At 37.8% G+C, this 12,754-nt stretch overlaps 1 protein-coding gene across 1 annotated transcript in view; it reads right to left on the reverse strand.

Moving 5' to 3' along the window:
- Positions 1 to 6,219: 6,219 nt before the first annotated feature.
- Fmn2 (formin 2) overlaps positions 6,220 to 12,754 on the reverse strand; it is a 351,969-nt gene continuing 345,434 nt past the window's right edge. Inside the window, exons 17-18 of the mRNA XM_036202265.1 lie at positions 7,906 to 7,987; positions 6,220 to 6,449 (exon numbers count right to left, since the gene is read on the reverse strand). Of these exons, the coding sequence (XP_036058158.1) occupies positions 6,423 to 6,449; positions 7,906 to 7,987 (109 nt within the window). The 3' untranslated portion in view covers positions 6,220 to 6,422. The remainder of the gene's footprint in view (positions 6,450 to 7,905; positions 7,988 to 12,754) is intronic.

The following is a 12,754-nucleotide window of genomic DNA, read 5'->3' on the forward strand; positions in this document are numbered from 1 at the left end:
TCTCTCCATAGCCCCAATCCCTCCATCTATTATCCATACTTTTTGTTTGTTTGTTTGTTTTTTTGAGATAGGGTTTCTCTGTGTAGCGTTGTGCCTTTCCTGGATCTCACTCTGTAGACCTGGCTGGCCTCGAACTCACAAAGATCTGCTTGCCTCTGCCTCTCGAGTGCTGGGATTAAAGGCATGCGCCACTGCTGCCACCACCTGGCTTTATCTATACTTTTTAAAAACCACATTTTGTTATTTTTTTAAATAAACATTCTGACTTTCACTTTAATAAGCCTTTCCATCCTCTTTTCAGTATTTCTATTTTTGCGACAAATATCCCCCAAATGGTATATATACTTATGCATGTTTGCAACAAGTCCTAAACACATTCAACATGCTTGTCTGCTCTTTGTTCTTTGTTAAAGTTCATGTAACATACATGTGTTTGTCTGGGGATAGTGCTGGTTCAAGGAAATTTTGCAGCCATAGGAATATCCATTTCTACTCTGAAGGGTGTTCATTCCTGTGAAGTACCACAGAACCTGGCATTATTTACACCAGATTTTTGTTTATACTCGTCTATCCTAGAACGTCAGTTTTATGTGGATAAGACACTTCCTATGTGTCTGTTATTCCCAAGGCAGACAGCAGTTTCTGGTGCATATTAGCAACCCAGAATTTATTGAATTACACAAAGAGAATAAGGCAAAATTTTTAGCATGTTTGAATTTGTTTCTTAAAATTTCCCAGCCATCTTATTCTTAATCTTTTATAAACACAAAAATGTCTTGTTATTGTTTACAGTCTGGAATTGATTTGCTGCACGAATTCCTGTGCCCTCTGTGATCTCTGACGTCCAAATCTTCTGCTTTTCTTGCTGGCACATGCCCTTGAACAACTTCCCTGTGAGGTTTTGGATAGTAAATTCTTGGTTTTCAAATTCTGAAAACATGTATCTCCTTTGCTCTCTTGATTTGCTGTTTTTGAGATTCCTCCTAACCATTTTCTTCCTTGCTTTTAGGATAACTGCTGTAGGTAATGTGTTTTTAAGGCCAAAATTACTGGTATTTATTTGGTCTGGCACTTGTATTCTCAAGCAAAGACCATTCTTTGATTCTAGAAAACTCTCAGCCATTATTTGTTGAAGCAAATTTCTGACTTTTCTGAACCTTTCTCCATTTTATTCTTCTAGGGTCCTTCTTGAGTCTCTGTATCTCTCATGTGACTTCTGATGTCTCTTGGACATTACCAGCATTTTGGTTTTGTGAGTCATAATCTCAGTGAATTCCTTAGCACTACTACCCTGCTCACCAGTTGTCCATTCACTCATGTCCTTCTAGAATTCATTCAGCTCATGGAAGTTTGTCTTTTATATCCCAGTGATTAGCTACTTCAGATTTTTTCATGGGCACTAAATGTAACTGTTGCTCTATTTCTTCAGCAGGCCTAGTCTTCCTCATCAATATTTTACTTGTGTGCTTAGGGAGTGTGGCTTATCTAAAAGAATCTGAAGATACTGTTTCCTCTCCCTTTTTTAAAAAATATATTTATTTATTAATTTTTTTCATTTTACATACCAACCCCAGTTCCCCCTCCCTCCCCTTCTCCTGCTTCCTCATCTTCCTCCCACTCTACCCCCATCCATTCCTCAGAGTTCTCCCTTTTTTTAATATGTAGTTATTGATATGATGTTCAGTCATTCTGATCTGCATATAGCCTTTCTTGGTGTCACTGAGTTTCTTTGTGGTGGTGACACTGAAGATACTGTGTTGTAGATGTTACCCAGTTTGGTCTGCTTTCTCCTGCCAGCAAACATGTGATATCAGCAATATCCAAGGACATCCAGGATAGCTATTTGCAGAGAAGCCTGCACCAGTGGACAAAGGCTTTGGCTTGGTCCTACTGCCCCAATGGAACATGATTATTTCCTGTTACTTTGCACAGAGACTCATCTTTTCATGCACCATTCCTGGCTGCCCTGTCCCTTCCTCTCCACCATGTATGCCTATCCTTTTCAAAATACATTTAATCTCTTTAGGAATTCAAAACTTTAAGCTCATGGCATTGTGTTTTTTAAAGTATAGAAAATTCTTCCAGGCTGGAGAGATGGCTCAGAGGTTAAGAGCACTGGCTGCTCTTCCAAAAGTCATAAGTTCAATTCCCAGCAACCACATGGTGGCTCACAACCATCTATAATAAGATCTGGGGCCCTCTTCTGGCATGCAGGCATACATGCAGGCAGAACACTGTACATAATAAATAAATCTTTAAAAAAAAAGAAAAAGAAAAAGAAAGAAAGAAAGAAAGAAAGAAAGAAAGAAAGAAAGAAAGAAAGAAAATTCTTCCACATTTGCACCTAATTATAAGGAATCGGCTTTGGGTCTCTCCTTTGCACATTGTCACCTATTCTAAAATTTATAATGCATTAGTGGTTGTACAGGGGATATTTACTACATCATGGTAGGTATAATTATGACCTCACTGTTGTTCTCATACAGAAATGAAACATCACATAAGGAGATACGATTGTGTGTCAAAGTTGACAAGGTGTGAGCTTCTCATGGCTATTCTTTGTTTTCAGCCTGAATACATCTTGAAATTAAGTAAAATCCAAGTGTCTGGGTCCACCTGTGAGGGATATTTTTTCTTAATTAAATCATTTGAAGTGGAAATACCTCTTTTAATGGGATCTTTTGAGGTGGGAAAATAAACCTTTAATCCAGATCTTTTGAGGTGGGAAGATCCACTTTTAATCTGGGCCACACCTTCTGCTGGCAGCCTGTGTAAAGGATGTGGAAGAAGGAAGCTTTAACTCTTGGCCTGCTTGTACTCCCTCTCACTTGCAAGTCCATTCCTTCATTGGCATTAGAGCCTATCCCTGATGTATACTGAAGACCACACATACATACAGCCTCATGAACTGAAAAACTACTGGATTCTTGGATCTTCTATTGGTAGACAGGCATTGTTGGACTAGCTGGACCACAGCCTATAAGCCATTGTAATAAATGACCATTACATTTACTCTATAATCCTTGAAGTGCTCTTTCTAACTTCCTATGATCTGCAGATGTCCTCCAAAGTTCAAATATTAGAATCTTAATACTCAAACCATCAGTGTCAGGGGAGTCTGATATAGAATATTCATTCTATAAGTTCTGCAAGTTGTTTCTCTAGAGAATCCTGACTGATACACTATATCAAACTCAGTCTCTACCACTACCCCTCCACAATAAACTTCTTTCAGCTCTCAATTTGTTTGTATCCTGAAGTTTGTGACATAGTTAACACTCTTCCTTTATTTAATAAGTATTCATTAATGTCTGTGACATTCTAGAAGCTAGAGTGACTAGTGGCAAGGGTGTCCTACAATAAGTGGCTACTAAATTCATATGATTACCAGTGAGTCAGATAAATAATAGGATAATGGCTCAAGGCAAAGGCAAACACAGAGAAGGATTTGCAGTGGATGAGTTTGTTCATTTTCTGCTGCTATAAAAGAATACCATAGACTAGGTAATATATAGAAAATAGAAGTTTGTATCAATAGGGTTCTAGAGACTGGGATGTCCAGGATCAAAGGAGTGCCTCTTGTGAGGGTCCGTCTACTTCATCTGACCATTGCAGAATGCATTGTATGGCAATAGAGCATGAAATAGTGTGTTTTTCCCCCAGTGAGAAGCCACGTCCTCAGTAATGACATTGATTTCCTTATAACTTAAACACACCCTTTAGATTCCCCTGACATTGATGCTTTGGGTATTATGATTCCAATATTTGAACTTTGGGGGACATGTGTAGATAGATATATTTAAATTTTGGGAGACATATGTAAGTGAGAAAGAACAGTGTGTGAAAGGACTGAAGGCAGTTTAGTCTGGCTGGAGACTGGAATTCAAATGCTCTGAGCAGAGAGTTATAATCCAAGGTACCTGATGCCTCTGCAGCCATAGTCAAGATTTTGGATAATGTAAGATGACATATTTTGATGTATATGACTATTTTTGAACAAGAATGGATCTGATGTGTAGGCAAGAACTGATGTAAAGCAAATGTTTATAACAGCAGTTGATAGATGTTGTGATGTTAATATTGATTGCAAACTTGGCAGGTTCTAAGATAATTTAAGAGACAAACATCTGAGCATGCCTACAAGGGAACTTTTAGACTGGGTTAATTGGGATGGGAATAGCCACCCTCAATGTGGGCACTATCATACCTTTGGCCAAGGTGCTAGACTGGATTAAAAGGAGAAAATGAGCTGAAAACAAGCTGTCATCTTTTTTCTTTTCTTATTCATGAATGTAGAAGCATTGTGACCAGTTGCCATATTATGCTTCTGCTATCCATGACTGTATCCCCTTGAACTGTAAGCCAAATCAAACAACTTCTGTAAGTTGCTTTTCTTGGGTATTTCTATCAATACAAAGAGGAAAAGAATTAACTAACATGGCTATCAAGGTAATTCACACCAGTCTTTGAATTAAGAACCCCAGAAAAGAGGGAGGAAAATGGATACATCTTCAATCAAGCACAACTAATAATGTTGGCAGTTGAGTCCATGAGGGACTCAAGGGAGAGTGAGATATAAAGGATGCTTCCTATGTCTGAGGTTGGAGCATCTGAGATGGACAACACAGAAGAATGAGGAGTTTGGAGGGACAAGATGATAAGCTGAGTCTGGTCTTGCATATAATACATTTTATGGTATAGTATCCAACTGGAAATGTATACTAGAAAACTAGGCTGTTTGCTTGATCCCAGAAAAGAAAACAACCATGTAAAAAGAGTCAATATTTTATCAGGATTTCTTACTCTATCATGATAGACTCTTAAGTCTTCAGATTTCCAAGATGAGTGATGCTCATGCTCTTTGTATATGTGAATGTTTAGACCAACTTAGTTTCCACCCCTGTGTCCTGTAAAAGTTGAACATGATCTCTATATTTTCTAAGTATACATACAGGATATGCACACAAAGTGACACAGAAATATTTTATTATTCATTTTATTTTTCATATAAATTAACATCCTAAAAAATTGAAATAGAAACACTAAAATACAGTATTGCACATAGCGATCTTTGTTAAATGCCCTATGACTTCATTGAAGAGTGGTAATATACACATTGGAAGGACTGAGGGCAGGAGAACTACAAAACAACAACAGAAGAAAATGAAACACTACTGCTCCTTTGCACTTCAAACACAAAGTCAAAGGAAAGAGGTCATACTTTCCATAAATACAAGTATAGCTAGGATTTAGAACATTATTTATCTTTTTAAGTTGCTGTCCATAACTGGTTTGCAAGAGCAATGAATTTCCCCCTTTTTCTACAACCATAACTTTCAACCAATATTATTAGCAGCAATTTAAAAGAACAACTATTACCGTATACAAAACCACCTTAACGCATTATGAGCTGACTTCAAAATATCCTCAGAATGAATGGGAAATGTATCCATGTTCCCTGACTGTAGAATGACTAAAATCCTTCCCTAGATATCTTTCAATGCAGGATAAATGCATCCCTACATCATAGCTGTAAATCACCTGCTGTATCACATGCTCACAACCAATCACGCCAAAATACTCAGGCAAGTATTTTACTTAACAAGGTCCAGATAGATCTGACTCATTTATTTTTTTAAGATAGTCATCAAAAAAATAAATCTCAAAATGTCATGAGCTTCACTTATTCAAATTCTTGAAAATATTAAGTGACTCTTGTGTGTGTGAGTATGTAGGTGTGTGTGTGTGTGTGTGTGTGTGTGTGTGTGCATGTGCATTAAGTATCATAGTGTAAGATACAAAGAAAAGTCTTCTGATTTCATTTACCTCTGCTGCAGACCAGTTCTTCGTAGGGTCTCAAGGGACATATTATAGAGAGCAACTTCAGAGGTGGGAAAGCATCAGTTGTGACATATGGATACTACTTACTTCTCAAAATAGAAAATGTGTAAGTAGAAGTAAAGTAGAGACAAAGAATTCACCAGGAATAACATTTATCCACAACTCTAGTCACATTGATGTGGAGTTCTGGTTGTAAGTAGGAAGGAAGATGTTTTTGTTGTGACAAGGGAGAGAATCTCAGGAAAGCAAATCATAGGTTAAGGTTCACCATGTTCAGAGTTAATGTGATAGTGCTTCTTAGATGTGCTGCTTCGGTCTCTAGGGATAACCCAGAACGTTTACAAAAAAAAAAAAAAAAAAAAAAAAAAAAAAAGGGGTTCTAATGCTCCACAGGTCTACTGCTTTTGCAATTTTAAAAGAACATACAGGGAAATTCAACAATCAACAAACTTTCTAGAAAACATGGAAGATTATGCAAGAGGTTCAGAGGAAAAATGATCAAATTGGTGTAGTTTACTGCCCTCTCAGGTCAGGTGGATGCTGTGGAAGTTGTTTCGATGACTTATTCTGCTGTTCACAGCTCAGGTTTTCATGCTTATCTTTGCTTTCTGAAAACAAATATACCAGGTAGGATTAAAAAATAAAAAAAGGAAGGAGCTTACAGCAGCCCAAGTAAGATTTTTATTTTGATTAAATTCTCTGATTAAAGGTGAAAGAACAATTCATTTAAGAAACTTTACACACATTATATCTGTTTCATCTTAAAATAGTTTTCATCGAAACAAATTACCAAATGCTTTTGAGAAAGTCAGTCTTTAAAGTTTAACTTGTAACGTATGTGAAGTGGGGCTGGCACAACCCTGGCATTCCAGATCCTACATGCATAGGCATGAATACGGAAGCAGAACCATTGGTTTGGTTTCATGGTTGGCAGGTTTCAATTCTCTTCCATCTAACAGCATGATCAGGGTTAGCTAATCATCATTCCTCTTATTCAATACAGATTTATTAAGCTTTGATCAAAAAATAACACAGACAAATTTATCATTAGATAAGATGAATTTTAATACAGAAAAACTGACAGAAAATAAATTTTGCCTGAAGATAGAACTACTTTCTAAACAGGGCTATTTAATCCAAGGCAGTTTGAGTTATCTTAACTGTCCATTTCATTTAAACTATGTTATACTAGTCTAATTCAAAATGTTTCAATTTGAGCTGGAGACCTTCACTTAAGACCTTCACTGTTTTTTGTAGAGGCCCAGAGTTCAGTTCTCAGAACCTATATCAAGTGGCTCACAACCCTTTGAAACTACAGTTCCAGAGGATCCAAAGCCCTTTTCTCACTGCCTCAGGTACCTGCATCCACATGCACATACCCATAACTACCATAAATACCCTAATAATTAAATACCATACATAATTAAAAATAAATCTCAAGATAATTTTATTTGATGCCCTAAATTTTCATTTAAACCAGCATTATTTACTTACCCTGGCAATAGGGGATGCCTTCAGCAAAACTTCTACAGTACCAGAAGAGAGAATTCACCATTGTAACCAACATTTCTCTCAGAGGGTACACAGGTTGGTGTTTTATTGTAATGGAGGACTTGGCCAAGAAGGAATCTTAGATTATCTTTCTAGATCAGTCTCTGGGCCAGAGATTCCAAACAGCCTACTTGAGAGTATATGTCATTTCCTATTGAGTTTTATGCAGCAAATCTCCCATTACTCACTCTGGGTTAAAGTGCATAAATAGCCTATAACTCATGTATTATGAAGTGATATAGGCTATCTCCTGCCCCAAGCAGTGGACATAGATCCTCATATGTCCATGCTTACATTTATCCTAATTATCAAATTTCAAATGCCCAACTTTGAAATTAAGTCAACTACAAAGTCGCACTTAAAGATGTAAAGAAAAGACTGTTCAGATTCATTTTTTATCCAAACATAAGATAAAATTACTGAGATGTTATTATATAAATTTGTGTATCTTGTAAAGACAGGCTTCAACAGAAAAGACATCACACGCTGAAAACAAGAATAGTCAATACTTACAATCCCAGAGTCGTGTCTTGGTTTTACTTTGTAGAGTGATTTTCCTTTCTTCTGCCTACATACTTCCTCAGCTTCTTTGACTCTGAATGGGGAAGAAGACAAGTGATTTAAATAGGAGCCCACATGACCACAGAAACCTACTTTATAAGAAGAGGGCAAGCTTCAACTCATTAAAGAATTCAATTATTGGGAAACTCACACAGAAACACCTTCTCACATTTGATTTTAAAATAGAAACTGTTAGAGAGAGAGCAGTACCCTCATGTGAGCCTGAGGATCCTAAGATAGGCTATATTACATAAATACAAAAGGGATCAATTACTACAAAACTCAGAAACATTCATAAATAAGAATGATCATGCAAGAATTCACACGAAAATTTAAAATAACTTCAGGTTCATTTTCTCTCTACCAAACTCACCTACATATAAAAAACATTTGGAATGAAACTTCTGGGCCATTCTAACAATTAAACTTCAAACATGGAAGCAATTATTATTTAATTGATGCCAAACAACAACAACAACAACTGCATAGTGATCACCTTTCTCATTGTTTTACAATATAGAACCTCACAAGGAACTTAGGTTGCGCTGTCTTCTGGATTCTGCAATCTCGTTGCAGCCTCCTAAGTGCCGGGATTACAAGGATGCACCACCGTTTCAAGTAACATTTTTTAAAACATGTTTAAGATTTCTTTTTGTGTATACACTCCAAGCAAAAATGTACTGTGTCTATCAGAAATATTACCTAGAAGAAGGTCCCGTTTAGAGATGAGTTTTGCATTCATTGACCTTGCTGTAGAACACTGCCAATGAATGTCCTATCACCTCTAATTTTGGGGATGCCCTTAAATAATAAAAGGACATAATCACCAAAGCATTACATTATGATTACAGAAAAGACTTTCCAAGGCTAAAGACCATTTTGTTCAATCTTTCTTTATAAATTGCAATATATTATTAAAAGTCACAACTGCTTTTTATTAAAGAAATCGCAATAAACCTGGAAGGCAGGGCTCCATTAATACAAAAAGGGGCACAACAAGAAAGAACATGACCTATTAGATTCATTTACTTCTTACTTCTTGTGATTTTTCCTTAAGAATAAAATTAATTAAAACATGAAGTGTGTCATGAGAAACTGAACAGGCCATGGCTTGACCTTAAGAAAATATACCTTATGTTGATTAAAATTCTTGAAAGAAACAAATCTTGACTATGTTTCTTAGGCCCTGTGGCAAATGATCCAACGACAGAATTTATCTCCTGTGTAATTGATTCAACCTTCCTTAAACGATAGAATGACCCACTGATCCAGGCAGGCGTCTCAAGTCTTCTGTGAAAGTAATTCCTTTTAGATCCAAACTGCTGCTGGTTGGGTAGACGGTAATTCCAGAAACTGGTGACAGTTTAGACACTGCATTGTTACCACGTTTATTACTTCCCCACCAAGCCATAAATTCCCTTTAATCCCTCCCTAAACATTTGAAGACAAAAACATTTTCTCTATAACAAACCAAGGATTTCAGAGTCAGTCACCATCTTCCTCTGAAATAGCTGCTAGTAAATTTAAGTTTGAAGTATTTGGATAGGGAATTAAGGGAACTTTTTTTCTTCTTGTTCTTTTTTTTTTCCTTTTCTTTTTTAGCGCTTAGTCAAAATCCAGTAGATCCCCTTTTAAATTTGCTTGGAGTTCTTTAAAACATTTCATAACATGAAACAGATATGTACTTCACAAGTATTTCGATCCCCAAAGCATCCTGGCGTTCGCTCTGCTCTATTTACAGCAGGTCTTGGGAACATATCTTGGTTAGAATCACAGGAAGCTGATTTTAATACAAACATATTTAATTTTACATGAAAGGAAGTCCAGTCATTCCTTAAGGTAGAGCCCATGAAGACTGGAGAGAGTGTGCGTCAAGGTGGTGTCACGGGATCTTTCGGCTCATTTGTTCATTTGACAATCATTTATGGAGCAGCAAGGCCAGGTCAGGTCCTGGTGTGGCTGGGGTTTACACGGACAATTCAATTCAACATCTCTCGGCTGGAGGCATAGAGGAGCAGAAGCAAATAATGACAGGGTGTGCTATGGGCGGCTCTCTGAATTTGTATAAGGTCCCAGAGGAGGCTTCTGCAATTGGTATTCAGGGTTTATAGAAACCATTCATGAGTATCTTGAAGGTTGAGTCTTAAAGCTCAAGTGTTCATAATTTTGGAAAGAAAAGTTGTTACTAAGGGTGAAAGAAAAGAGATATGACAGATAGAGTCACACACACAATGGTGGAGGAAGAGTCAAGGGATACCACGTTGTTCTTCAAAAACACGAGTTGTTTGTTCTTCTCCTGCCACAGGGTCCCTACAAGGTAAATGTTACAAATGCTTTTCGTCCTATGCCTTAGTGCCTCTGTGTCAATCATCTCATCTTAGGCACCTTGAGAGAATGGACATGAATGAATTAGGATGCTGGAGAACTGAGCACCAGGTTAAATAGGCTGCTGCCCTACTTTGCTTTAATGCAAGACTCCAGGTCCACTTATATTTTTGGACCTAGTCCCTCTGGTTCAAAAACAGCATCTGGAAAAATATGACATAGGCAGCCTGTAAGTGCAATGTAGCCAGAAGTTTTCCTGTGTCCCACAGCCACTAGGTCCCAAATAAACACTCAGAGGCTTAATATTAATTACAGACTGTTTGGTCTATGGCTCGGGCTTAGTAATAGATGGCTATTACATCTTAAATTAACCCATTTCTATTAATCTATATTTTGCCATGTGGCTGTGGCACTACTAGTCTGCTGGCATCTTATTCCTTGGGTGGCTGGATAGCATCTGTGCTGACTCTGACCTTCTTTTCCCTGTATCTCTGCTTAGATTTCCCATTTGTCTCTTATTCTGCCTTACTATAGGCCAAAGCAGCTTTATTTATTAACCAATGGGAGAAACATATTCACAGCATACAGAAAGACTGTCCCACAGCAGCACCCCCTTGAGAAACAGTGTTCTTTAACTAGGGCCTGAAAACTCTGCCTAGACTTTCTTTACAGGATACCAAGGCCTCCTCAGCCTTCTCCTTCATCAGAACACCACTAAACACGATCATCTCCATTCTCAGTGATCCCTGCCACTGCTGAACTGAGTAACTGCTGCTCCTTCTAAATGCCAGCTGTATTTCAACGTAACTCCCATAGCAAGACTTTCTCTTCACACTTGAGACTGGAAAAAAGAATATATCCCAGGAGTTCAGATTTACTGCCAGAACTGGCAGCAAAGAAGGAAAAAAAAAAACACAACAACAACAGAGGAAGGAAGGAAGAAAGAAATGAAAAAAGGAAGGATCCAAAAAAGGGAAGAAAGGAAAAATCCAAGGAAGGATCAATTGGGTACATGCCTGAGTTGGTAGTATGCTTGTCTAGCATGCATAAAACACAGGGTCAGCTCCTCACAAGGCAGTGGTGCATACCCACAATCTCAGTACTTGGGAAGTAAAGGCAGAAGGATCAAAAGTCCAAGGCCATTCTAAACTGGGTATTTAGTCAACCTGTGATCCATGACAGTTGTCTCATAAGAAGTTAAAAGCAAAAGAACTGCAAGAAGGGAGAGAAAAGAAAAGAGAGGAAGCAAGGCAAAGAAAGTGAGTCAGAAATAAAGACAGGGAAGGAGAAGTTGGGGAGGAGTGGCCCCAGCCATCCCTCTAGATCAGCATCGTCCCAGTTGAGCTTCATGGCAGATTTTATTACCTGTCATTTTTAGGTCTAGTGTGTAATTTCTGGGGGGGGGTATGCTGGGTATAGTGGTGAGTATCCCCGCCTGTCACGCGGGAGACCGGGGTTCGATTCCCCGACGGGGAGCCAATGCTGGGATGCCTATCCACTACAGGGGGGGTCTATTAATCCTCTTTCTTCCTGGCTTTCTCCCCTCAGTCAAGGAAGCCAAACATTTCCAAAGTGATTAGGAAAAAAAAGATGCTAAGAAGGAACATTTCAAGAAATAAATTAAAAATACCAACTTCAACAATGTACTAATTGGGAAGAAATAAAAGGAGAGACAGTATTTTGTTTACAAAAGGTAGTCACCAAGACTAGAGGAGCTACTCTGAGAGGAAACATTGGCTAGGGGAAGGCAGTGGTCCACTGCTTCCAAACACTGTCTACAACTGAGTTCAGCCTTCAGGTACCTCTTTATTGAAATGGGATAACAGTTTGGGGGAGTCTATGAATATTGTGGATAGACACAGACAGCTCTATGTATGATTACTGAAGATCTCCTCTTTTAAACATGGCTACATTCACAGAAATGAGAATGTGAACTGCCAGGACATCTGTTAATTGAGATTTAACTCTCTTAATCAACTAAAAAGAAAAGTAAAGATGTTAGGATGTCATCCATGTCTAACAGGCTAATTTTAACCATCGTGACACCCCATCATCAACGTAGACAGTAGAAAGAAAATGTATGCAGATCTAATCATAGGATAATAAAAAGAAAGCCCTCATTCATCATTTTTAGTGATTTAAGAAAAAAAAAAAAAACACAAAGAAAAAAGCAGAGACCAGAGAACAGGAAACGGGGCATTATCTTTTAAGAGGAAGAGGGGATATTAGATGGTAGATAATGACTATAAAATTTAATGATAATATTTTTCTGTAATCATTTTCTATGAAGTTTCAGAAACAAAGGAAACTATGCATCTCTGCATAAATGTCCAAAGTAAATACTCATTCCTTAATGAGAGGACCAGGAGTTGTCACAGAAAGGGTGGTGTTCTCTGTCCTTTAAGAGAATAGCTGATTGGAGCTAGTGATCAAAAGACATATGGAATCACATTCGGCATAGAGAAGGTGATCAATA

The sequence above is a fragment of the Onychomys torridus genome, chromosome 11 (assembly GCF_903995425.1).
Source record: "Onychomys torridus chromosome 11, mOncTor1.1, whole genome shotgun sequence".
In the NCBI taxonomy this organism is placed as follows: domain Eukaryota; kingdom Metazoa; phylum Chordata; class Mammalia; order Rodentia; family Cricetidae; genus Onychomys; species Onychomys torridus.